Genomic DNA, 26957 nt, shown 5'->3' with positions numbered 1-26957 from the left:
AATGCACAGTTCCCTGTGCACGTCACACACGCACCAGGATATCCCAGTCACCTAAGGCTCGAATGGATGGAGGACGGGGCACATTACCGGGGAGTGGCACAGAGGAGTAAACCACTGCCCTTGGAGAACACCGGCTCATGAACTCTCCAATGGTTGAACCCTCCTCGAAGCCTGCAATGCACCTTTTCATTGGCACCGAGTCAGGCTAGAATAGTGAGAACAGAATGTCAGACCAAGCAGGACATTACAAACAACAAGGACAGGCCTGGACACTTCAAGACAGAACTGTCTGAAGGTCACTCCTTTAAAAACTCATAAAAACACTGCATTTATACCAGCCAGCAAGAGAGAACAATTTACAATTGTACAATTTATTAACCTATACGATTGTAGTTTATTGTACCATTTTGGGAGGTGAAATAACCTTTCTTCTCAGTCTGTCAAGAGTGCGCACAATTATCTTTAAAATCAATCAATCCCTCAACGCCAAGTCTCAGAGCGAGCACCATACAAACATTCCAAGGTTTGAACATCGAATCAACTTGGAGCTCACAAAGTAACCGGGCCGGGCCAGGGACACTTGGATGACTGGAGGCCCACTGCCTGCCTGGACCTTCACGCCAGGATGACGCATCTATCGTCAGACATCAGAAAGATGTCAATCTCTTCAAAGAAAAGTAAGGAGCAACAAACACAGCCAAAATGCCAAACCATGAACGGGATCCAAATGGCTGTCCTTATTGGCTCCAAGAGAGCTCAGTCATCACCTTCTCAAGAATATTGGAAGTGCAACTCCCCTCACCCCGCCCATTATCTTTTCAGAACACACTGGCGGGGACCAGGTTATGTTTTTATGGCACTGCAAGAAATTTAGATTAAGTTGCTACCTTCTAGTACCACTGGTAAAAGCAAGGTGGCAGAAGAGATTTCATTTGCAGGCGAAAAAGTGAAACTAATGTGGTGCAACAAGAGGACAAAATATATTCCTGAAAAAAACCTGCAACTGTATGGCGGAGAAGGACTGCGCGAGGCGCTGGACTCTTAGAGTACATCTTGGAATGTAAAGGGATTTTCCCTAAAGGCTCCTAGTCCACCCATCAACAGCTGTGAACTCTGACCGAAGGATGGAGCATCCTGTGCAGAGGAACATTTTTCTCCTCTGCATTGAGAACTTTTCTCTCCCAGTGGAGAAAGCCCTTACCCTCCAGCCCCAGTAAATCAGAGGGTGATCTCTTTCCATTTCCATCCTGGAATGTGACTCTTCCAACCATTTCTATGGCGGAAAGCAGCTGGACAAGAGTTGGTGAAAGGCCGCAAAGAAGGTAAACTATGCCTTGTAACTCCCACTTACCATCCCAAGAGTCACTCCTGCATGGAGACATCCACAACGCTAAATACATCTACGTCTGCCAGGAAGCGGTTTGTGGGTTCTTGCCAGTTGTAAATAAAAGGTCATTATGGGTGCAATCTTAGATTACCCTCGTGGATAGGGCTGGGGAATCCTTGCGATTCCCAGAGGTTGTGTTGTTCTTTTCTAGCAATCGAGGTCTTACATGAAGCTCTTGCTCAGAAAGGCCCTGAAATTCAAGGGAAGCAGACAGCTATTGAATAGAGCCAACCCCTCTCTCTCTACTCCAAGAGGTTGAAGCTGTGCCCCTTGACCTCAGATTTACCAATTTGGTCTGTATGACCTTAGTGAATGTGCCTGGGGCAGGTTTTAGACAGAACGGTCAAGTCGAGAAGCAGGAATATGAACTTCCAACAACAATATTGAAGTTTTTTTTTTATTAATGGACGACTATGCGGTAGAAGCAGTTAAAAGCTTGGCAGCAATATTATGCTGCTGAGGGTGAAGTAGCAGGGTTCCTAATGAAATACACAAATCCCAGTTTGGCTTACTAGTATGTAATTAAAAGCACACCTCGCAGCTCAGCCACACCCCTACAATGTAGGGTAGAGACATAATGCATTCTATCATCAAAGCAAGCACATGAAGTAGCGTGCTACCCATCTGCAAACGCTTTCGGCTCCTCGTCAGGGGTAAAAAGCACTATAAACATTCATCTAAAACACAAGGAGAGCTTTGGCAGCAAAAGCTGACCTTTGACAGTGTGAAACATATACCAGGCACACCCATGTATAAAATAAAGGGAAGAGTGGAGTAAAATGCATGCCATAGTGGGCCAACGTTACATTGCCAGTCCTCTCCAAAGGTCAGATTCAGGGCGATGTATGTGTATAAGTGCGTTCAACTTACACATACAGCTGTAAGGCCACTTACCACTATTAACAAATCATGGGTTTACACTTGGTAAATTATTTACTCACACATCCCTTTGCGTGAGTAAATCCACTCCCTGGAGTGCTGAGTGCCTGTTCAAGTACAAGGCAATATCCAGAAAGACTGGGAACACCCCCAGACGAAATGGGGGCATTCGTACACTTTTTATAAGCATTCTCGTCCTGGAAAAAGTCAGAGGTTTACTCCTGCCCCCCCCCCCGCCCCCTCAAAACATAAAAAAGGCTGGTGGGAGTGGATTCAAGTGGGGTTTCTCCACAAAGACATGGTGTTACACGTGGAGAAGAAAATGTTTTGAACTGCAAATGCACTCACAAAGATATTTTCAGATTGATCATTGCATTTGCACCTTACTTACAATTACACCAGTGGAGGCCGGCACGGATTGGAGGTGGGGAAGCGAGGATAGGAGGGCGGGAGGATGCAGAGGCAAGCGGGTATAAAAAATAAATAAAAAATAAAATAAAATTAAAAAAATGTACTTTCTCGCTGCGTCTTTTCTCCACAGTCCTCACTCGTTCAGCCTCAATAGGAAGCACACGAAAGGGTCCAGTAAGCCAATCACAATGCTGCCTTTGCAGCGTTGTGATTGGTCTGAGACATGTTTCAGCTGAATGGGGGCCTGGGCATGTTCTCTACGCAGGCTGTAATGCAGCCTGCATGGAGAACACGTGAAGTGCGCATGACTGTTTTGGGTGGCCAGAGAGGGTCGGCCAAGCAGTCATTGCGCACTTAGGAGGGTGCTACCACTCCTACCCTGCCCCCACCTCCTCACACAAAGCTGCCAAAGAAGGAGAAAATAAAATGATAACCCGAGTTATTAGCATTTTATTTTCCCTTTATTTCACGGCAAAAAAACACTGGGGCGACGCTCCCCCTGCCTTGGAGGAGGAGCCGCCACTAAATTATACCCGAGTAAATGTGAATTCTCAAAAGCTTGCAGAAGCACTCCTCGGAACCCGCATTTATTGCATCTTCCAAGCATACTCTTGAAGTCCTTTCTGAACTCCCGCTAGAAAAGAAGCACAAGGATCAAGCATCGGAATTTTACTCCAAATGTAGAAGGAGACCTTCAGGAGTCCATTTCTGATTTCTTTGTTAATCGGGACATGTGTGAATTAAGAGGAAGGACAGCAATAGGGCAACACACTACTGAAAACCCCTAAATGTGTTAAAATGTGTGCATAAACCCTCAACCACTCCCAATCTGGACCCTAAAAGGCAGATATTTAAAACAGATTTGAAAGTATCCAGATTAGGGCTATTAGAATGAGAGGAGAATGGCCATCAATCTTTCTGATCTTAACCATATTGATAGCACGTAAACCAGATCGTCAAATTGTGCTATTTAGTGTTTAATGTACATGGTGTGGAGGTTTCAGCTGGAAACGGATACGTGCTCTTCCGTAGACACAAATAATCTCCTGGCATCAGGCAAGCAGTATACTATTCACATATTTACACAAGTGCATTTAAAGCACAGGAAATGAGCAATTATCAGAACAAGCCAAAGTTCTTACAGCTGGGAAAACAGCAACTGCCGGGAATCCATTTCATGCAATGGAGTTACATCACTGCTGTACGAACCCAAGCAGAGGCCACCTTGGGCCTAACAGAATGTATGTATCTACAGTGATATGCAGACTGTTAGACCTGAAAGCCTTGGGTGGTCTTCCCCCAACTTTTTGAATGCCTATCGCCATTTTTCTCTACTTGTTTTTGCTGGCTTCAGGACTCGCCGCACTTTGCTACTCCTCACCAGTGCTCAAGGGCTTGTGCTCTCTCCCCTAAACAAAAGTAACATTGGCTCATAATTAAATGCTACTAGTGGGCCTGCAGCACTGATTACGTCACCAATGGAAGTAGCTGCTTAAACATGTCTCAGGCTGCCAATGCAGGGCCCGAGTATGCAATTTACTGTTACTTCGACTTGGCATTTAAAACTAAATACCAAGCCTTAAATTCCCCTTTTATTACATACAAGTCACCCCCGGGGAAGGCCCTTGGTAATCCAAAGGATAGGGTGCTATGCAAGTAAAAAGTAGGACATGTACTTTTATGTTTTACCTTTCCTAGTGGTGACCAACAGCTAAATTTGTTTTGTCTGCTGTGAGGCCTACTCATCTCATAGACTAGCATTGGGAATTCCTTTAAATACCTTCAAGCTGCAATTCCTGATAAGAAAGGAGTAGCTTTTTCATGTTACATATCTTTGGAATGGTAATGATAAATCCTCTTTACTGGTAAAGTCAGATTTAACATCACTATTTTAGAATTGGCCCTTTTAGAAAGTGGGCATTTCTCTGCTCTTACTGCTCTGTGTGCCTTACACAGTCTCTTATACACGTCTGGGCTAGGTGACAGTTCCCTTTGTGCATTCGTTCTAGACAGCCATAGACACAGGACTGGCAGGGTGTGATTTAGCACCCATTTGCATTCATCTGCATTCCGATGGGTCTTCCTGGGCAGAAGGGAAGAAGGAGCTCACTCTCACACTTCAAAGGTTAGTGGCCTGACCCCACAGTAAGGACTGATAACCCCCCACTGGTAGTCTGGTGCGAGGGCTGGGTTGAAAAGGATACTGGTGCACTTAAAAATAACTCTTTGAAGTTTCCCTCACACCAGAGGAACATTTGAGTATAAGTATTGGATCTTGGACACCATCAAACCTGACACTTCTGGATCTTGAACTGAACCTCTGTCAGTGGACTGCGGTGCTGCCCAACGGACTCAACTGGACTGCTTTTCTGGAAGAACTGCTTTCCTGCCTGTTGCCCTGCTGCCTACTGCTCCCTGACTCAGCTGGAATGAGAGCTGAACTCTTATTTTCCCTTCAAAGTGATCTCCAAGGATTTATTAGTTTTCCTCCTGTTCCTGAAGACTCAGGGACACAAAAGATTTCCTGCAGTTCTGCTGGACTCTGCCTCCCGAGACCTACCCTTGCCTGAGGTGCCCCCTCCAAGTTCTGGGCCTCAGAAGTGGGTTCTGCAGCTGACTTTCTGCCAAATTTGACATGAGGCAACGCAAAACCTCGCCGCACATCTGACAGCCCTCAGAACCGTTGTCGGATGACACAGAGTCTCGCAAACCCTCACCACACAGCTTCTCAGAACAGACGCCGGATGGTGCAAAGCCTCATGCGGTCTGCACCTCAGGATCTAAGGTACTGTGTTAAGCAGGCCCAAATGGGTCACTGTAGCCGGCCTGCGCTCCATCGCTGTCAGCCTGAACTTTGGATTTACACCGGTCCCTCACGACCTGAAGTAACCTTTTTAGTGTTACCTGCTTCTAAGTGCTTAATTGCATTTATTTCTACAAAATTCAATATCCCGACTTCTACTTGATGGATTTTTATAGTTTTGGTCTGGTTTAACTCAGATAATTATACTTTATTTTTCTAAACTGTTGTGGAGTCTTTTTGTGATGTATTTACTGTGTCGTTGCATGGGTTATTGCACAAATACTTTACAACTTGCCTCCTACGTTAAGCCTGCCTTTTCAGTACCAAGCTACCAGAGGGTGATCACATGATAATTTAGGATTGTGTTGTGACTTACCCTGACTAGGATTGCGGTTCCTACTTGAACAGGGTGCATACCTCTGCCAACTAGAGACACAATTCCTAACATGGACCATTCTCCAGGATATAGGATTCTTCTGGTGCTACACACAAGACTGCCACTGCAAAGAGCAATTTTTATAATAACAGGAGACTTCTTGGATCTGATGATAAACATACAAACCCTTAAAAGGAATACACAGCAACTCAATATAGCAAACATTGTGAAATGCAATTCCACCGACTTTTTAATGAACTCATAAGATCAGTTTGTCATGCAACACTTGTGTGATGGGAGGCAACGAATATAAAACGCCCAATCAAATCAATCAACCCCACAAGACAGGAAAAACTCCTAAGCATCTACAGGAAGGCCATACAAATGAGGGAGACAAGACAGAAATATTATACATACACAGATATCAAAAGCAGACCGTGCACACCACGCCAATCTGGACTGTCCACTAATCGCATTAAAGACTGACACATACAAGCAACACCAACACGGTTTAAAGTCTGTGCATCGACTTCACAGAAAAACTACCCATGAATGTGCAAGTAACCACAGTAGTGAAATGGACAATATAACAGAGGCTGCTAAGAAAATGGAGCCATAAATCACACCTTGACATGGCACAACCCAATGTGTACTATTCCCAATATGTGCATCGGTTAGCCGTCTCCCCCGAAAATAGACAAGCAACAAACAGGCATTGGAAAAACCATTAGGTTGCACCTATGTGACAGCTATTGGCTTCGACAATGTATTTTAGCCGTGTTGTACGGCAGCATGGCTGTGCAGCATGGGTTAAAAACAAAGCGCAGACAGGTGCCAAGCAGTGACCTCATCATAGCTCTTTTTTTCTTATTATTGTGGGTGGAGGGGGACCCAACATGGACAACGGGATAAGAAGGAACTCGGACAACAGGAGGTTAAAAAAGTGGTAGGGCGTGAGTGCCTGCTTTCCTTAACTGTATTTGTATCAATAGCAGAACCAGTTACTTTAAGAAACATAGGCCACTTAAAAAAAAAAAATCTCAGTTGCGGAGGGGGTGGTTGACTGCTGTTCCTTGCAGGCCACAATATCTGTGCTTATAGCCAATTGCAAGAAGTCACAAATAATGATCTGCCCAATCAATTTTCATTAAGCAGGTTTTTCTGCGACCTGCTGCGAATGGAGATTTTGCAATACAACCCATAAGTGCCAAGTGCGCATCTAACAATCAGAGACATTTTGTAAATATTTGTGAGTATTTTACAACAATGATTTACGACCAGCTTCTTAGCACATCTGACTCTTATTTTTCAATTGCAAAGAAATTACCTAAAATATTTGAAGCTATTCACAAAAACTACTCTTGGAAGTGTATTTTAACCAAAGGGCACTGTCCTTAATATACGCGAAAACAACAATGCTGCAAGCCACAAGGTCAGAAGCACTCAAACCCTGACCCCCCACCCCCGGTAAAGTGTCAGTTGTGGCGCTGCACTTGCCAGCCAAAGTGTGTACCATCTCGTGAACCTCCTATAAAAATGTTGCAATCTCTACCTCATCCCACATTCATCAGGTGCCCCTGGCTGTAGGGACACTCAAATGTTCAGGCCTAGTCAGCACTTGGACACCATCCAGCTACAAAAGCCGTATCACAGCATGATCCCAAGACTCCAACCTTGCTGAGCGGAGACACATCCTCTGTATGTTTGAACAGCTGCATAACCTGGCCCAGGCGGAGCTGGACGCCTTCCAAGGTGTCCCATTCCAGAGGGGAAGGCGAACCGCCAGCGAAGCAGAAAGCGCGCCCGCCACAATTACTGTGCAAGAAGAGACCTGCTGGCGCGGAGCATTCCCTCTTCACCGCACAAGAAATGCAGGGCATGGTGCGATCTGCCAGCGAGCAGACTACCAGGTAAAAACCCAAGACGTCATTTCCTGGCTGCGCCACCTGGGGGCAGCCAGAAAAGTAATTACAATGACCCAACGCATGGGATGATGGTTCAGGTCACACGAAAGTGCAAGGGGAACAGGGCAGCCCCATCAGGTCTGCTGGACATGGAATAGCCAGGTCTAATTTGGAGTTTTCATTTTAGTCTGTTGCATTCTGGGAGTTGCGGTGGAGGCTGACAGTCATTGAAACACATGGGTCAGAGGCAGGGTCGGATTGGTAAGGCGCATTCATGTATGCATATTGAGCGGGGGGGGGGGGGGGAGCTGAGCAGAAGTGGACTTGCTTGTTTTCAGGTGTGTTATGCCAGTGTGAACATTTTTTTTTAATCTAAGTAAAATTAAGAAAACATGTCTGTCAGAGAACCCCCGCCCTGCTTCCTATAATAAAACCTCGCCTAAGCAGTGTTTTGCGGAAAGGCAATACGCACACGTGGGCCACTTTTTTTAGCGTGCCCGGGCGGATTTTTTTTTTTCTTTTTTTTTTTTTTTTGAAAACCTTTATTGACAGTTCAAGAAGAACAAGTATGGGCCTACAACCCCCCAGGGCCGGCCGCTAAGCAATCAGAGCAAGAACGACAAGTATAAACACAGGCAGCACTTCGGGGAGCAAAATCGTACTGCTTATACTGTGGACAGCGTAAGTAGGGCACCAGGAGAAAGAGGTTTTCATTTTATGATGAAACAAGGCAGAAGGATCAGGTGACAAGCAATTTGAAAACAACGATCACGGATATGCAGAGTAAAGAACGTTAGCGATTTACAGCAATCTATTCGGTCAATGGCGCAAATACAAGAACATCAGGATGGAGAAGCCCGGGCGGATTTTTAATCGCAATCCAACCCTGGTCAGTGATACCATTACCATAGTTTTAAAGCAGTAGGACATGGTGTCATCTATTGTATCTCTCTTATAGTAATGCCATCCTTGGGTTATGTTTTTTTTTTTTAAACAAGAAGTTGTCATTTTGTCTAATTCCAGTGGAGCTTTTGCGCCTGCTGCTTTACCCCCCACTTCTGTGGGTAAAGGAAGTGGGCAGTGGCGACTGAGCTAATGGCCTCAGCACAGTGAGAGCTGGCTTCTAATTTGGGGTTTCTCATTTTCAGCAACCCTATGATTCTGGTCAAATTATCTGACCACCCGGCGCTTTGAATTGATGATGACAGAAGAAACCGTGCAGGTGCTAACGTGTGCCCTGACTGTCTCTCCCCTCACTTCCCCCTCATCACTCCCTTTGGCATCTGCTCTCACCCTGACCTCGGATAGCAGTTCTGTATCCTCGGCCTCTCAAGGCGGAGATGCTCAGGTTACAATATAATGATCTCTATAAAGCGCGCGACAGCCCTTTGGAGCTAGGTTAGCGCTCCATAAAGTTAGTAAACCCTATGATTCAGCTAAATAATGCCCCCGCCTGCCCTTCCCGGTTCCCTGTTTCCATCTTCCTCAGGCTAGAATACTGCACGCTGGAATGAAAAGGAGCAGCATTAACAAGGATTCTCCCCAGGGTGTACAAATTCGAATGCAGACCTTCCCAGACAGTGGTGGTGTATTGCTAGCATTCTGTGGAGACCGCACGCCTAAGGGAGAGGCTCCCCCTAATTAGAGTCTTGTTAGGAAGGGGCTGCGGATTACTTGATTTCTGCAAGTTTGGTAGATAAAATTGGGAGGAGTGAGGCTTAGTTTCATTATTCAGGTGAGGAAGTTTCTAGGCAGGGCCTCTCCTTTTGGGCCTCCGATTACTGCCGCAAGAAGGCATTTTATTTAATTGTATTTACCCCGAGGGTGATGGGGAGGGCGTGTGCTGGTGTTCCCATGGCCTACAGTGATATTGCAACACATGTAAATGTTTTCTTTCTACTGTTTTGCATGCTATCTCAAAAGCTGCCACAGTAATCGACCTTTGCCTTAAAATCTCTTCCTTTCAAATGACTCCCTTCTCACTCTGCATGCCTCTTCTCTCTGAACACAGCCTACTAAGTCACATGTATGTTTACTTTAAACATCATTATTGTATCTGTGCAAATTGCCCACACCTCATTTCAAACATCATATCCTTGGTCTTAAAAGTCGTACCACCCATCCTAACAATACCTCATCTCCGATAGCAAATCTAATAAAAGCGCCCACCAGTGCATGAATCCACATCCCCCGCCCGCCCCGCCACTGAAGATCACAGCTCACTCCTAATCATTGTATCTACCATATACAAACTTGAGCAAATGCATGACATGGTTTCCTTAATAATGCCAGACTGATCCCAATAACCCAACCACACCTCCCCCCCCAAAAAACAAAAACGAACCCCGAGATCCGTAGCAGTGAACTGCCCGGCATAAAGGATAACATCACAACATGTCAGGAGTAGAAAGTGCCATATGTATGTAATTACGATACAAAGACAATATATAACACACACACTAATAGTAATACCATACGTTTCAGTGGATGAGCAGCAGTTTGTAGTTGACACTGTGTGCATAATAATTCCCATTTACTGCTTGGCACTACAAGTACACTCACATTCAATACAACTGCTAAGGACCAAGCCATCGCCCAGCACTGTACTAGGCCACAGCAAATAAACCTCTCATCACCAACTGATCAGGCATGGAATACCTGAAAAGACCGGCTACAAGCTGCTGGCCAATGGAGGATTTTTTATTTAGTCCACCACTGCAGGTCCCAAGTAGCTACATACTATGGCAGCTTCCTGACATGTCACAACGCCAATCAGATATGGGATGATATTAACAAAGTCCATTTCAGCAGATCTCCCCACCATTTCTTCCATAAACCTATGTCTGCTCAGGACCATAACCTTCAAAAGGAAATATCTCAGAATAGAGATCCCAGTGCAGTAACCAGCTGAGTCGACGACGGACATAGAAATACCATAAAGGGACCTGCAGAGCTGTTCAACGCTGCCAGCGTACTGGAGACCATAAACTGCACACCTCACACTTCCTCATCCATCACACTGCTGAGCGCTGCGTCCCATAGCACGACAACCCCACCTCGATGGTCATCACCCGCGACATGACAACACTTCCCACACAGAATCAAAGCAAAGACAGCACACTTCCAACCACACACCAGTGGGGTAACGATAATTGAGGGGGGGGCCCCTGCAAGGTACGTGGAGGGGCACCCTTCGGACTCTTATCAGGGGCTCCCCGGCCGAAGTGCAGTGCCGAGGGGCCCCCCCCGCACTGCGGGGGATGCGGGGGCCTGTGTTACGCCCCTGCCACACACCCTACCAGGTGTAGTGCCTTACTCATGAAGGCAAGCGCTTCAGTCTCCACATAGGGGTAGTAAGAGCTATACAAATAATGCAATACAATACACCATATACTCAGTAAAATGGAAGCCACCACATTTTCATCATGCTGTGAGATTAGCATTTAGGCAATATATGTCAGGGTGGGTTGAACCCCGCATTAATACCAGTAGCCCAGCAGTGCATGACTGTTGTTCTAGCATCACTGCCATCAGGATTGTGCATTTGGAAGGGTCCCTGATTATCGGGGTGTTTCAGATTATAGTCACGCTCAGGTAGCTGTGGAATGCAAGCGGGCTGCACAGCCAACTGGACAGTAAGGGTAAGTTTGATATTTACATGTATAATTAAAAAACAAATGGTGCTACAATGATGTCAGGCACTTTGCTACCTGAGGGTGTCACTACTGCTCCAGGCCGTGTGTTTAAAACTAACTTATAATGAAAACAGGGAGTTTTGCATCGCAGCGCTTAAAGCAACTGGTACATAATAACAATCAACAGACATTTTATAGTCAAACATTTGGTATATATTCCTAATAAATTGATGAGAATCACAACATCAATGCAGCCAACATGTGTTTCGACCCATCAGACTTCCTCAAGGCTATTATGGAAGACCGGGCCAAAATATATGGTGGATGGAGATGGTAAGAATTACAGTAGTCCCAAAAGATGTGATGGGGAGTCGACTTATATTCATGAGAAGAAATGGAGGGAGTTGAGCAGGTAGGTGATAAATGGTTGGTAATTTTCATTGGCTAAATTGCATGGTAGTAGCTGCTCTAAATTACACACTTATGTACTGTGTGAAACTGAATTTAAACTAGACGCGCCAAGTGTATGACTCTCCAATTCGAATACAGGGAGGCAGGCAAAGCAAAGGCGACGATAACCTCTAGTGCAGGTCGTTGCTGGGTTCCTGTAGTATAGATTTATATTTGTTCATTAATTGGTAGCCAAAGCATCAATAATAGAAATGCTGTACTCTAGGACAATTCCAGCACTTGATAGTATGTCCCATTTGGGGCAGGATGACTTATTTTGCAAAGTAATTTCCACATACAGTATTTGTGACAATGGTGAGTACCAGTTAATAGGTGATTTTTGCTTCAAATTCATGAGCTTTAGTCTCTTGAGGCAATCTCATCTTTCCTGTCTTTGATAATAAGTTGATTTGATCCAATATGAAGTCTGAGATCTACGAATCCAAATAACAGCAGTGGTGAAAAGGATCTATTTATCTATCATACTGGGAAAATAGTTTAAATAAATTCCTGGTTATCGAGTTCTGAAGAAAAGACAAGAAAAATTAGCTGCATAGAGCTGATTCTGCTAAAACATGTTGCCTGGGAATTTCTCCTATGTACTGATAAATCCTATGTGCTCGATTGATGGAAGTACATTATTTTATCAAACATGTCATGAGGGTGGCCGGCGTAAATCAGATTTAAGCTGAAATGCAAACTCGACCGCACTAAGACTCGTGACCCTTTCTAGTTGAAGGGACCCATTTTGATAAGAAAATTCTTTCAAGTTTTGCCATTTTAAAGAAGTAGTTCTAGTTATGAAGATTAGTTAGTCTTGCATTGATTATTATCGGCTAATGTAAGGCAGAATACAGTGTGTGTGATAATAAGATTGAGTTTAATCGATATAACAGAGATATTTCTATGACATTTTGGATTGAAATTTTCATTTTTTAACTTTTAGCTTATGTTGGACACATGCGGTACTTAATTTGAGCAGGTGGGGCCCACTGGCACTCATTTTTCGGGACTGGTACTAAATTTTCTTCATCAGAATTTGACCCAGATCAAGACAGAAAGAGAAACACAAAATGGGGAAAGGAGTACATTTCCACATCTCATTTTCTTCTAAATGGGGAGAATATCCACCCCACCCACAACATCCCCATTAAATATAGTATATAACCCTCCCAATACCTGTTCTAAGACCCTACTCACATTTTTCACAGTTGCAAACTAGAATGTGTTTTTTAGGGTAGGAAACTGCCTGTAGAAGGTGATTGAATATTAGGCGTTTGTGGAGTTGCATGGTTAGTTTCAAAATTAAAAAGCGTCATTAAACGCAAAGCAAGCAAAGTTAAGAACAAAAAACAAACACGCATTGGCAAAATCAATAGATCTCGCCAATGCAAGAGCTATTGTCTTTGCCAATATGTTTTAACCATGTTGTACAGCAGAGAGGCTGCTGTTCAGCAAGGCTAAAATGTATGGGGGTAAATGCGAGTGGAGTGGCGTAAAGTGGAGTGGCGTACAGTGGAGAAGAGTTGAGTGGAGTGTCATGAAGTAGCATAAAATGAAGTTGTTAGAGTGTCACGGACGGAGTAGAGTGTCGTAGAGTGGGGGTGTAGCGTTGAGTGGAGTAGGGTGTCCGATTGGAGTAGAGTGTTGCAGAGTGGAGTGGTATAGAGTGGAGTGGTATAGAGTGTCGTTGAGTGGTGTAGAGCAGAATGGAGTGGTGTAGAGGGTGTTGCATAGAGTGGAGTATAGTGTTCTAGAGTACAGTGACATAGAATGGAGTAGATTGTAGCAGAGTGAAGCGTCAGAGTGGAGTGGTGTAGGAGAGTGGAATGGCATAGAGTGGAGCAGTGGAGTAGTGTGTTGGAGAATACAGTAGAGTAAAATGGCATGGAGAGGTGTAGAGGGAGTTGCGTGGAGTGGTGTAGAGGGAGTTGCGTGGAGTTGTGGAGTGGACTGGCAGAGTGGAGTAGAGTGTATTAGATTGGAGTAGAGTGTCATAGAATGGAGTATCGTGGAGTGTTGCTGAGTGGACTACAGTGTAGTGGCGTAAAGTACAACGGTGCACAGTAGATTGTGTGGAGTGATTTAGGGTAGAGTGACAGAGCGTATTAGCATAGAGTGCATTGGCGTAGAGTGCAGTAAAATTGAGCGGTGCAGAGTAAAGCGCAGTGCTGTAGGGTGCAGAGTAGGGTGGCATTAAGTACAGTGGCGAAGCGTGCAGTCTTGCAGAGTGCAGTGGCATACAGTACAGTGCCTCAGAGTAGAGTGGCAAAGAGTGCAGTGGCAGAGAGTGCAGTGTTGCAGAGCAGAGTGTGACAGAATGCAGTGGTGTACAGTAGAGTGCATTAGTGTAGGGTTTCAGTGGCATAGAGTGGTGCAGAGTAAAGTGACAGAGTGCAATGGTGTAGAGTAGGGTAGCGTATACTGGAGTACAGTGGTGCAGCGTAGATCAGCATTGAGTGCAGTGGTGTAGAGTACATTGGCGTAGAGTACATTGGCGTAGAGGTCAGTGGAGTGGAGTGCAGCAGTGTAGAATAGAGTGGCTCAGGGTGCAGTGCAGAATGCAGGGGTGTAAAGTGGAGTGGCGTAGAGTGGAATGGCGCAGAGTGAAATAGAGCGGCGAAGGGTGTAGTAGCATAGAGTAAAGCATTGTAGAGTGCAGTGGCAATTAGAGCAGTGGTGCATAGTACAGTGGTGTTGGGTAAAGTGCATTGGCTTAGAGTAGAGTGGTGTAAAGTAGAGAGGCATTGAGTGAAGAGGCATAGAGTGGAGTGGTGCAGTGTAGAGTGCAGTGACACAGTATGGAGTGGCATAGTGTGGAGTGGTGCAGAGTAGAGAGGACTGGGGTAAAGTGGAGTACGCATGGTGTGGTAGTGCACTGCCATTACAGACAACACATCTTCAATTGAAATGACCATTACATTTGCACAGACATACAATTTTACTGATAAAAGTATACAGCGCACAAATAATAATGTATGGAAATGTCACCACCTAGTGCATTGATTTGCTTTGATTGTATTGTCAGAATTACCAAAAACATGCTTCATTTGTACTTTACATATTCTGAAATATCTGCATAATTCATTTACATGCATTTTAATTTTGTTTTGGGCTACAAAAACAAATAACATTGTACACAAGAATGATTGTCACATAAATCCTACCGGTTTGAAGTCAGAGAAAGAAAAGTAAACACCAAGCTCCCAGGAAGACGGAGCCTGGCATTTGATCTCCATCTTTGAATGCACCTCAAATGTGACAAGATGAGAACAAGATTTAAAGGCCTGTTTGCAGAAATTCAGTACTGGTGGAAGAATACAGTAAATATAGGTTGGGCAAGGGAAGGAATGAGCTCAAGCTGGACAGACTAAAACAAATAAAGGCAGCAAACAGAAAGCATGCAAATGTGAGCCACAAACCACAACGCCAATGGTAAGCCATGGGAAGAATGCATTCCCAGGGAAGCTTTCTGAATATCCCCAAGATGTCTTTAGCAAACGAGACAGCTGTGCTGTCTGATAGGCTTCGACCTAAAAAAGGAGAGGTGGAGAGATGGGGACAAGACAGATAAGAAAAAGGGGTAGCTCATCAGGTCCGAGTGAGAAAAATATTCCTGAGAAGCCACACTGTTTCACCGCAGCCAGAAGTCGTGACCACTTTTAGGCAGCACATTTGGTTGCAGAGAATCACAAGGGGGTGGTTTCCAAGCAGTGGTCGCTTACCTACGACCACTGAAGGCTGTGTCAGACAATGTCACCTTACTACACAAAATAGCCTCACACTGAGTGAATCCAACAGGAGGAAGTCCTGTCCTTTCCAAGCTAGATATCTGGCTTCAGAAGGTGAAATGGTGTGCGGCTGTAACCATGCACCCAACTTGCAGGAGGCCACCTCGCTCAAAAAGTCTAGAATATTTTACCACCTTTACCAAGAGAGAAGATTTCAGACTTCGGGATGAACTTTTTTTTGGGGGGGGGGGGGGGGGGGGGGGGCTGGGGGTGTAAAGCGCCCACCCCCAGACAATATCCACAAATGTACGAATTGGTCAGTGTTTACCTCTGCATTCACAAATGCACTTTCTGGAGCTAAATTCATCAGATACTGTTCCTACGAGTCAGCACTCAGAATGTACCCTCGCAAACAGTGCTTGTACCCGCAAATGTTAAACTTCGATGTGAAATATGGTTTGTGAATGAAGCCACAGAACTCCCACGCCCTACAAGTGACTAGTCTCCAACAAACAGAATCCTAGAAATAGCAGAGAGGCACAATTCATTGGTACAGCAGTAAAACTCTTTAAGACATGGGTGGGAAACAGGGAATGGCAGGAAATGTGGCACAAAACTGCAGACCTGTCATTTCACTTTTAGTCGTGACCCATATTAGCAGGTGTGTCTGCAGGAAGGAAACAACGTGCCAGCTCTGTAATACAGATACACCCTAAACAGAAGCAGAGAGAACAGCACCGTCGGGGAGGGAGCAAAAATAAAACACACACAACAACGAGAACGTCAAGACACACCAACAACCAGTACAAGAAACACCAACATGTAAAGCAAGACAAATACAACTGTAAAAGTAGTAATATCAAAAACACGCTGGAAACAAGGCAAACAACAGACACGAAAAAAGGCAACATAAAGAGTACACGCCAAATGCATATAAAATGAGATATAATAAAAGCAAAAGACGTTCAAGACAAAGAACAAGACGTGCAAAATAGAGAAAACACATAAAACATGACATGTAAAAGAAGGCACACGCTAACATGTAAAACAAGACAAGGCCTGTAAAATTAGGCTCTTCCTACAATGAGTGCACCCTGAAGCGGGCAGTGATGAAAGGGCCATCTCCTCACACTACATGACCTCTATCGAACAGCCTAACTGTGAGGATCTCGAGTGGGGGTAAACTAAGTACAATGGGGTACGTCCAGGTACGTAGTAGTACCTTTCACACTTAAGTAACGCAATGACCAGAACGAAGCAGTGTTACATCACCACGGCACATCAAAGAACACAACCTTCTAGGTACAAACACGTCACTGGCTCGCACTGGTGAACAGGCTCCTCCTGCGAAGGTCAGGGGTGGCCCACAGGGTCAGACACAGAGTAAGAAGCAAGCCGGACAAATGTATGCCCTGTGCAGCGAACAGAAGAAAGAAACTAAAGTGAGCGAGGCCTCTCCTTCCACTGAGCTGTAGAGTGTCAAAGAGGCAGGGTTTCTGAAGCAAGCATTACTCACTTCTGCCACCCGCTGGTGATTCAGGGGATGCGCATTTATCTTCCTGAGAAGCTGCATGATTCCGGATCTTCAGAGACAGCTGGCACAGACTAAAAGACAACTGCACCAGCCGTGTACTGCAGGGAGGACGCTGCAGGAGGGGAGGTGCCCACAGGAAGCGGGGCTGCAGTATCTTTGGCAGAAAGAAGAGGTTTCACCTCGATAACCACCAACTATTTATGTCATTGTATCGTCTAAAAAACCCTGCCTAATAGCCACAAAATACATAATCTCAAAATCCTTACCAAGAAAACTACAACGACCAATTTTTGGGGCGGGTGAACTGCTAACATTACCGATACATGTGAGAATTGAGGCGAGAGGGAGATTCCCTCCCAAATAAAAAGTGCAATAGGGACAAAGATACAGCGTGGCAGCTGTTTCGTGGATACTAGTTCCCTTTTTTACACACACTAACCACCACTGCATCTAACACAAGAAATCAGTGGCAGACTCGCAGCAGAAATGGAGCTAGCAGCTACATTCAACCACCTGCTGCATGAAATGTATGCAACCATAGCCACATCCAGCCATGTGCTGCATGAAATGTATGAAACCATAGCCACATTCAACCACCTGCTGTGTGAAATGTATGCAACCATGGCCTCATCCAACCACCTGCTCTGTGCAACCATAGCCTCATCCACCTGCTGTGTGAAATGTATGCAACCATAGCCTCGTGAAATGTATGAAACCATAGCCACATTCAACCACCTGCTGTGTGAAATGTATGCAACCATGGCCTCATCCAACCACCTGCTCTGTGCAACCATAGCCTCATCCACCTGCTGTGTGAAATGTATGCAACCATAGCCTCGTGAAATGTATGAAACCATAGCCTCATCCAACCACCTGCTCTGTGCACCCATAGCCTCATCCACCTGCTGTGTGAAATGTATGCAACCATAGCCTCGTGAAATGTATGAAACCATAGCCACATTCAACCACCTGCTGTGTGAAATGTATGCAACCATAGCCTCATCCAACCACCTGCTGCGTGAAATGCATGCAACCATAAACACAACCAACCACCTGCTGTGTGAAATGTATGCAACCATAGCCACATCCAACCACGTGCTGCATGAAATGTATGCAACCAAACCCACAAACAACCATCTGCTGCAGAAAAAAAAGTTTGCAACCGTAGCCTCATCCAGCCACCTGCTCGTTAAATGTATGCTACGATAGTAGAAATCGGCTACATCATACATAATGAAGTTTCTTACATTGGTTGCAATTGAAGACTTACCATAATTAAAAATGAATGTAATCATGAAGTATGGGGTCAGTGTTAGCAGTGGACTCACGACAACACCGAGAGTTGGGCATAATGCTTAGCATTTAGTGTGGAGGGAGGCAGGCATAAGGGGAGTCTTTATTTACATTCAGGGCTTAGGGTTAACAGAAGTTTAGGGTCAGAAGACAGACCTACGGCTAGCTTTAAGGTTAGCACTGGCTGTAGGGGAACATTAGGCTGGTCTTTAGTGTTGGTTTATTATTACATTTGTTTTCATCTCTTATTTATGCATTGTGGGCGTTACATTTCGGCGTTATGTTCCAAGTAAAACTGCGTACGCATTACAGTGTATGAATAGTTTATGACTTATGTTCAGTTCTTATTTCTTCTTTCCTCCTACTAAAATAGCCCCTACCAATTGCAGTGCAGCTGGTAATCAAAACTCACCCCGGTACTAACTTTCCCGAAATTGTCCTGAAACCTATAACACCGACAGCAGTAAAGGGAAATCCAAGCATCCCGCAATCGCCACAGTAGAAAGGAAATAAACACACTCGTCGCAGGCAGATGGGCTCCAGTCTCGGCATTTGCCGGATACAGAACGACCCACCCGTAAATAAACTACCGCTGGAAGGGGCTACCGAGGAAAGGACGGCTCGGTCCAGCCGCAGATGGGGGATTCAGAGGGGGCGCTGGCGGAGCATCCGAGCCTGCTGTTATTCTTCTGCCCAAATGCCTTGGTCCGGATGCGCCGTTTCCTCCAAACTTTTCTGCCTGTAACTCACCAGCACTCATGGTTCCCACGCGTTCTCCGATCCACTCTACTCCCGATCCCGCTCGCAAACCCAGGGACAGTCCATGGTGAGCTCGGTACTGGTGGGGGCACCCTCTGATCCTCTCCAGGGCACCTATATCCCGATCCCCAGTGACGCTCCTTGTCTGCCCGCGATCAGCTGCAGGCACTCCCAGCGTCTCCCTAGCAGTCAGGTTCCGCCTGCTGGCGAACAACAGTAGAAAGAACTAACACGCTGCAGCAGCTGCCAATCCTCCTGGGGTAGGCCAAGAGAAGAATGGGCGGGGCACTGATGTTTAACGTCATAATGAGAGGTCCACCCCACTGAGAAGTTAGAGGTAACAGGCTGAGCCATCAGTGCTTCCACAAGATGATCCGCCCCGCGGACACAAGATAACCGCGTGGGGAACAGCCCATGCTTTTGTGATGTCATGACGAGATGATCTGCCCCATCGACAGAAGACAAAGAATAGCCCCTGTGACGTCACAGCGACATGCTCAGCCTCAGTCACATAGCAGGTGGTGTGGTGGGGGAGGGTAACTCGTGCATTTGCGAGGTCACAATGAAATGATCATCTCCGATCTGCAATGAGAGAGGGCATTTTGAGAGAAAACATTTTTTTGACATTACTAAAACATAGTGCCCCTCGTGGACACGAGCGGTACAAAAGGGGGTGGTGATGGACGGAGCATCAGAACCAATCAAACACTCACACCCAGTCAACAGATCTGGGTTTGATCCATCACCGTTCTTTATCCCACTCTGCCACCCCAGTTCCGACATGGCCATCTGCAAATCAGTCTGACCCTGTGCCTCATGGTAACAGTCCAGCCCGAACTGCCAAGCCATGCATTCCCTGGACCGGAAACAAGCTTCCTAGGACCGGTTTCTGGCATTTCAGCCGTCTTCAGCCAGGCTTGCTTGAATCCAGTGGCAAAGTGAGCAGGGGACTTACGTCTGAGCATTCCCTGCCAACTTATGGCGAACAAAGCGGTACAAAAGGGGGTGGTGGTGATGGACGGAGCATCAGAACCAATCAAACACTCACACCCAGTCAACAGATCTGGGTTTGATCCATCACCGTTCTTTAGCCCACTCTGCCACCCCAGTTCCGACATGGCCATATGCAAATCAGTCTGACCCTGTGCCTCATGGGAACAGTCCAGCCCGAACTGCCAAGCCATGCATTCCCTGGACCGGAAACAAGCTTCCTAGGACCGGTTTCTGGCATTTCAGCCGTCTTCAGCCAGGCTTGCTTGAATCCAGTGGCAAAGTGAGCAAGGGACTCACGTCTGAGCATACCCTGCCAACTTATGGCGAACAAAGCGGTACAAAAGGGGGTGGTGATGGACGGAGCATCAGAATCAATCAAACACTCACACCCAGTCAACAGATCTGGGTTTGATCCATCACCATTCTTTAGCCCACTCTGCCACCCCAGTTCAGACGTGAGTCCCTTGCTCACTTTGCTACAGCCAGGTCTTGAGGAGTGTCCTGAAGGTCAGCAGGTCCTGGGTCTGCCGCAGGTGGGCGGGGAGGGTGTTCCAGGTCTTTGCGGCGAGGTGGGAGAAGGATCTTCCCCTGTGGTTGTTCGGCGGATGCGTGGGACGGTGGCGAGGGCGAGGTCGGCGGAGCGAAGCTGGCGGTTCGAGGTGTAAAAGAACAGTCGTTTGTTGAGGTATGCTGGTCCGACGTTGTTGAGTGCTTTGTGAGCGTGCGTGAGGAGTTTGAAGGTGATCCTCTTGTTGACCGGGAGCCAGTGCAGATCTCTAAGGTGGGCGGTGATGTGGTTGTGGCGAGGGAGTCCGAGGATGAGGCGTGCGGAGGAGTTTTCTATGCGTTGGAGTCTCTTCTGGAGTGTAGCTGTGGTTCCTGCGTAGAGGGCATTGCCGTAGTCCAGCCTGGTGGGGATCCATCTGTAGATCTTGCAGAGCATGCGGAGGGTGTTGAAGCCGGAGGAGGAGACAGCGTTGACTTGCTGGGTCATAGAGAGCATTGAGTCCAGGATGAATCCCAGATTGCGTGCGTGGTTAGTGGGTGCCGGGGCAGGAGGGATAGCTCCCCCCTGTGCTTGTGACGTCACGTTTACATGATCCACCCCATGAAGAGACAGCCAGAGACGACCAGACCTTGTGATGTCACGGGGAGCTGACCCGTCCATGGACAGCTGTGAACGGGGTAGCCCTTATCTTGTAATGTCACAATTAGACAATAGGCCAGACGTCTTCAAACTGTGGGGGCACGCCCCCCTGGGGGTCCGTGGCGAAATTCTCAGGGGGGCGCAAATGTCTCAGAAAAGAAGTGTAAATGAAGATGTCACAAGGCGAGCTGGGACGCCGGACTACATGGGGCGGACTGGTGGGAGGTGCCGGAGGTCACGGACAGTGTCATTTGTGATTTGCAGGAAGTCGACTGGAGAGTGACAGCAACAGAAGAAACATCCACGGACGTCTTCCCCTTTAACTGGAATCAGCTCCCTGGTACTCACGCCCACAACTATGACGTGGATGACGAACACCCAATAAGAGCGGAGGCAGACAGAACCGTGGTGTGTGGCTACACCGGAGCGGAAGAAGGAGAGCGAAGGAGAACGGAGACGGGAGAGACTACAGCGACGGAGAGGGTGGAGACGAGAGGGACTACAGCGACGGAGAGGTCGGAGACGGGAGAGACTACGTCGAAGAAGAAGTCGGAGAAGGGAGGACTCCGCACCTACGTTTCGCCGAGCCGCGCCCACGGAGGAGCGTGGCTGACCCAGGTGCGTGAACGTTTCACGGGCTGGGTCGGGAGGAGGGAGAAGGCTGAGAAAGAACCTAAATGCCTCTCGCCGCCGCACTTGTAAATACTCAGAGCACTTGATCCTTTCTGCCCCCCCCCTTCACTTGCACTACCTTTCCTGAGCACACCGGTCGTTTAGAGAGGATAGGAGGTTGACACGAGAGCACCGGAGTGTACCCTTCACGTCCTTGGCCCTGGTCATTTCCTTATCGTAATCATCATACTGATCACAGCCTTTGTTGCTTTTGTCTCCCCTATATTGGTGAGGCCGGCATCGGGAGTCCTCTGACGTCCACAACCGGGACCCGTCCTTTGGCCAATCCACTCCGAGACGAACTGGAAACAAGACCCCTTGGGGAAGAGACGCCAGAACCTGGATAGAAAGCACAGAATCGTACTTCCGCAAATAAAACCCTCACTTACTAGACGCCGTGTCCTGAGTCGTCTGTCCGAACCGTCCACAGAAGATCGTCTGGAAGCGCGAACTTCTTCATTTATTTGTCCCGTTTCAAGGCTATCTTCATTTACAGACAGAAAAGGGCTATAGAAAAAGCATGGGAACTGTGATTTTAATTGGCATGGAGCAGAGGTTAATCGGTGTGTTGCCAGGGTCAATTACAGGCCTACAAACAACAACTAAATATTCAGTAGCTTGTTTTAAATGTTTTTTTTTCAACTTTACGTTAACTGCATTTAAAATAATACACACAAATTAATTAGTGGGAAAGGCACTCAAAGGATGAAATCTCAGTTGGTTAATGCAATTGCTGCAGATGTGTGTGTGTGTGTGTAAGAGAGTCAGAATTAAATCCTGCTTGGTGCAGTAGGGAATAGTGATTTTGTTTGATAATGCTACAAGGTCCCTGTTTTTGGCAGGAAGCACTGCGAGTGTCATTATTTTAAATTTTATATTTTTACTACACAGCTTAAGACAGGCTGCAGCAATGACTTAGGCTCAGATTTACAAAGACTTTGCATAAAGTTTGTGTTCCTTTTTTTAAACAAACCTAACGCAAAGTGTATTGGTATTAACAATCCAGTGCAAATCACAATTTGCACTGGATTGTACCCAAATGTAATACAAGGCTGCGCAGCGCCACTGTAGGGACAAGATTTACTAATGCTTTGCAACAGGTTTGTGTTACTTTTGGGATGCAAACCTGATGCAAAGTGTTTTCTTGGGATTTGCTATCCAAAGCAAGTCAGGATTTGCATTGGATAGTTTCCCAAAGTAACAGAAAGTCTTACTACATGCTGCCTTGAATTACTTTGCATCAAGGGTTCATTTCATGGGTAGCGCATGGGTGTCTTTGCAAAAGAGACATCAGGGCTCATATTCCTTGCTAGCATTAGTGCATAGGGAACCCTTGCTGCAGAAGGGACACCGTGTGGGAGGTATTTTTTCTGAAAGGTAGAGAGAGCCTGTGTCAAGACTGGAGTGATGGCCAGGCGCGGTGGGGAAAGGGCTGAAAGAGGAACATGTGACCGCCTGCTACTAAGGAATGCATATATCATTAGTGAAGCATTTGGTGCTGTACTGGGGACCAGGAGTGTGAGGGGCTCACAACTCCCCCAACTATGGGGAGTAGTGTTTGTTGGTCAATTTCTGTTTTTGTTTCGAGCATTTACTCTTTCATAAGTTTCACATTACTGTGGGTTATGAGCTGCAGAAAAAGTACCCCTGAAATGGTGTCACATGCTCAAACCTCTGGCTCAGCCCTGCTCCTCCAGCTTTTCCTGTCCTTGCCATAAAGTTTTGGAGGGGGGCCTGACTTCAAAATATTTAGCTTAGGGGGGCTCAGTGCAACAAAGTGTGAAGACCTCTGCGATAGGCTCTAAATTCAGAAGGCAGCCTGCCAGAAACCGTCCTTGTCGTACGATATGACGAGGGGCTCGTCTAAGGACATAAGGCAAACGTGCGAGGACTAGCCCTTGTCCTGTGTGACTTCACAGTGAGACATATACTACAGAGTATGCAACACCTGGCGTCCCTTTTTTGAAGACTCAATAAGATGCCCCGTCCCAGGGAAAGAAGAAACTAATGAGTGGGTCTTACAGACATCTGGTCTGCTTTTTGGACAGAAGAAAACGTGAACAATAGTGCGGCGAGTCTAGTGGCACCGAACCTCAGGAGTCTGAGGGAACATTACACCTTCATTACAGCAGTTTTACTCGTGTGCCTATTTTGCTGCTAGTTATGCCGCGGTCCCGCGGCCGCCACTGCCCTTGTTACAACGCAGTGCTAATGGAGTGGAGAGGGAACGCGACAGAGGGGACTCCGGGGCGTCAAAAAGTAGTCGCCCCCTATACACAGGGAAACTGCTGGGGATGTGACAATGTACAGCTTTAATTATAGCGTAGTCAAAGGAATCGCCAATTGGAAAGCAGATGAGGAGCGAAAATGCTTTTTTTCCACAATAAAAGGATCTGCCGCCCCCCGACCTGAGAGAAGACCCGGTCTAAGGAGGGGAGAATCCGTGATGACGCCACACTAACAAAAGAACAGATGCGATCATTTTCCAATGAGCTGCCTGCATTTATTTGTGCGCCCCGCCCATAGATGTTCTGCTGCAGTCCGGAGTCCGGTGTTTTTCGGAAAGGAAGCTGTGCCCGGGCAGCGTCAGACAGAAGCAGCGGATGTCTCCGAGGGCCGAGCTGAGGTATACAGGATTCAAGGAGATGCCTAACTCACACAGGTTATAAATTACCTGAAACTTGTCAAATACTGCAGCGGCCATTGATGCACTGGAAGAGACGGCAGGAAAGCTCGCTTAATGCAAAGAACAAAGCGTGAAATAAAGGTCAATTAAATTAATGTATTTATTATAGTGAAAGCAAGGAAAATTATTGATGAAGGAAAACGTGAGGGGGATTGAAGGGTGGTGTAGAGAGCCACCCGGCCTCTACGCCCAAATGAATCCACTTCAACCTCGGGACCAGGCTCGGGCCGAGGGGTATAAATATAAGGGCGTAAGGTCGCTCGTGGCCTTAGCCGTGAAATAAATAGCAGTGTGTGTGTTACCAGCAGTGCTTTAAATGGGTAAAAATAAGTGCGCATACTCTTAAAATGAGCTATGAGTGTAGCAAGTAGGCGGGGCTAGGGGCGGGGCTAAGGACAAGACATATAAGACACTTCTACTATGTGGTCGATTACTTATATATTCTTGAGTGCGCACTCACAGAAACAAGCAGCAATGCTCACACAAAGCATTCCAAGAATGTCCTTTAAAATACCTCCCTAGTGTCTGGATTCTCTCCCTCCTTCACTCGCTTTTCTCTCACACACACACACACAAACGTGCACACAAGCAGGCAAACACCCAGACACAAGCAGACAGACACTCACACAAAAGACTCAGGTGGGATAAAGGCCATTTTGCACTCCTTATCTCCCGCGTCTTTCTAAATTGCTGCTGTTGCTGCTGTCAGCGGGATGCCTGGATTGGAGTGTGTGCACAAATACACCATGGTGTGATTGAGATTGACAGCACAGGGCCTGAATAGACCCTGCTCTGTCAAACACAGGTGGTGGTGAACACCGGACTTTATGCAAATGTGGTCCCGCTAAATTGTTTAGAGATGTCTCAGCTTGGGCTAGAGACGCTTTGGCTGTCAGACAGCCTCGTTCGTGCTCGTGAGCACTAGCAACGATGAGCCTACCTTTGATGAGTACCGGTACTCTCCTTGGCAGCAGAGAAGTGCCGATACTCAGAGCGATAAAAATGAGAAGTACCGGTACTCAGTAGCTGTGAGTACCGGCCCATTTAAAGCACTGGCACCAGTCATTCCATGGCCCAGAGATGCCTAGATGGCCCGTCAACAAGGCCACTTTACACTGGTGACGAGGAAGAACGACCCCTCGCCTCAAGCCTGCTGCAGCCATCGCTCCTTTACTGCTGCTTGCTGGTGCCGACAACCGTGCTGCCACCGCAGCTCCTACCTCCGGTTCCCTCACCGGACCCGCCTGCTGTTCACGGCCGCCACACGCCGTTTGCTTGCCTGCACCATGCTCCGGGTGCATCGGGCCAGTGTTCCTTGGTGAGCGGTGGTCCTTTGTACGGTCGCAGTGGTCTTTCTTCTTCTTTCTTTTCTTTTAGCATATTTATATAGCGCAATCTCGACCCAAAGGTATTGAAGCACTTTACAAGAGCACCAGTTAAGTTAAACAAGGGCACATTAATTTTTTTTCTGGTAGGCACAGGGAGATTAAGTGATTTGCCCAGAATCACAGGATGCCGAGCAAACGCCAAGGCTCGAACCTGGTTATCCAACTCCAAAATCGACAGCTCTGGCCATATGGCAACATCCTCATCCAGGCCATGCCGTGCTGCACCGGGAGGTGTGGCCTTCGCCTGGATCAGCCTCAACAGCCAGGCATATCCTCTTGCCCCCACACACCCCAGCCCCGCAGTGAGTTCTGCCTGCTGTGGCTGGGTGGGCCTACTGCTCCTCCTATGCTAGCCCAGGGAAAAGCTCACAGGGGAGGGACATACCATCCCTGACCTCATCACGCTCCACACCATCGCCTCCATGGACTACGTACTGCTCGGAGTCCTGAATTTCCATCTCAACAACTTCAGCGACCCCCAACTCCACCGCCCTCCTGGACAACCTCACAAACATCGGACTGAAGCAACTCGTCACCACACCCACCGGCTTGCCCCCTTCCAGAACTCCGACAGACAGCACTCCACGAAAGCCACCTGGTTCACCACTGACCTCCGAGAATCTAGACGCACCTGCAGACGTCTCGAGAAAGTATGGAGAAGCAGCAAAACCCCGGAAGCATGGACCAGCTACAAGGATGCCATGACAGAACACCACCATCGCATCAGATTCACTAAAATGAACTTCATCCAGGACAACATCCTTGCCAACTCCAGCAACTCAAAGGAGCTCCTCAGCATCATGCAGGAATTTACCCCCCCCCCCCAGCGAAGCCTCAGACGTCACGCCCTCCCAGGAACTCTGCAACAAACTCAGTTCCTACTTCCATCTCTAGATCAAGTCCCTCTAC

General features: G+C 47.0%; 1 protein-coding gene across 2 annotated transcripts in view; it reads right to left on the bottom strand.

Moving 5' to 3' along the window:
• The window catches only part of FGD6 (FYVE, RhoGEF and PH domain containing 6), a 221018-nt gene extending 201638 nt beyond the window's left edge, over positions 1-19380 (bottom strand). Inside the window, exon 1 of one of the 2 annotated variants that reach the window (XM_085653387.1) lies at positions 19154-19380. In XM_085653387.1, coding sequence (XP_085509513.1) covers positions 19154-19163 — 10 coding nt within the window. In that variant the 5' untranslated portion in view covers positions 19164-19380. Of the gene's footprint in view, positions 1-18815 lie in introns of both variants that reach the window. The other variant, XM_085653388.1, reaches the window with a different exon arrangement.
• Positions 19381-26957: the final 7577 nt, after the last annotated feature.

This window comes from Triturus cristatus, chromosome 4_1 (genome assembly GCF_964204655.1).
Source record: "Triturus cristatus chromosome 4_1, aTriCri1.1, whole genome shotgun sequence".
NCBI lineage: Eukaryota > Metazoa > Chordata > Amphibia > Caudata > Salamandridae > Triturus > Triturus cristatus.
Note: the sequence above shows the minus strand (reverse complement) of the source record. Positions and strands in the feature narration are given on the sequence as shown.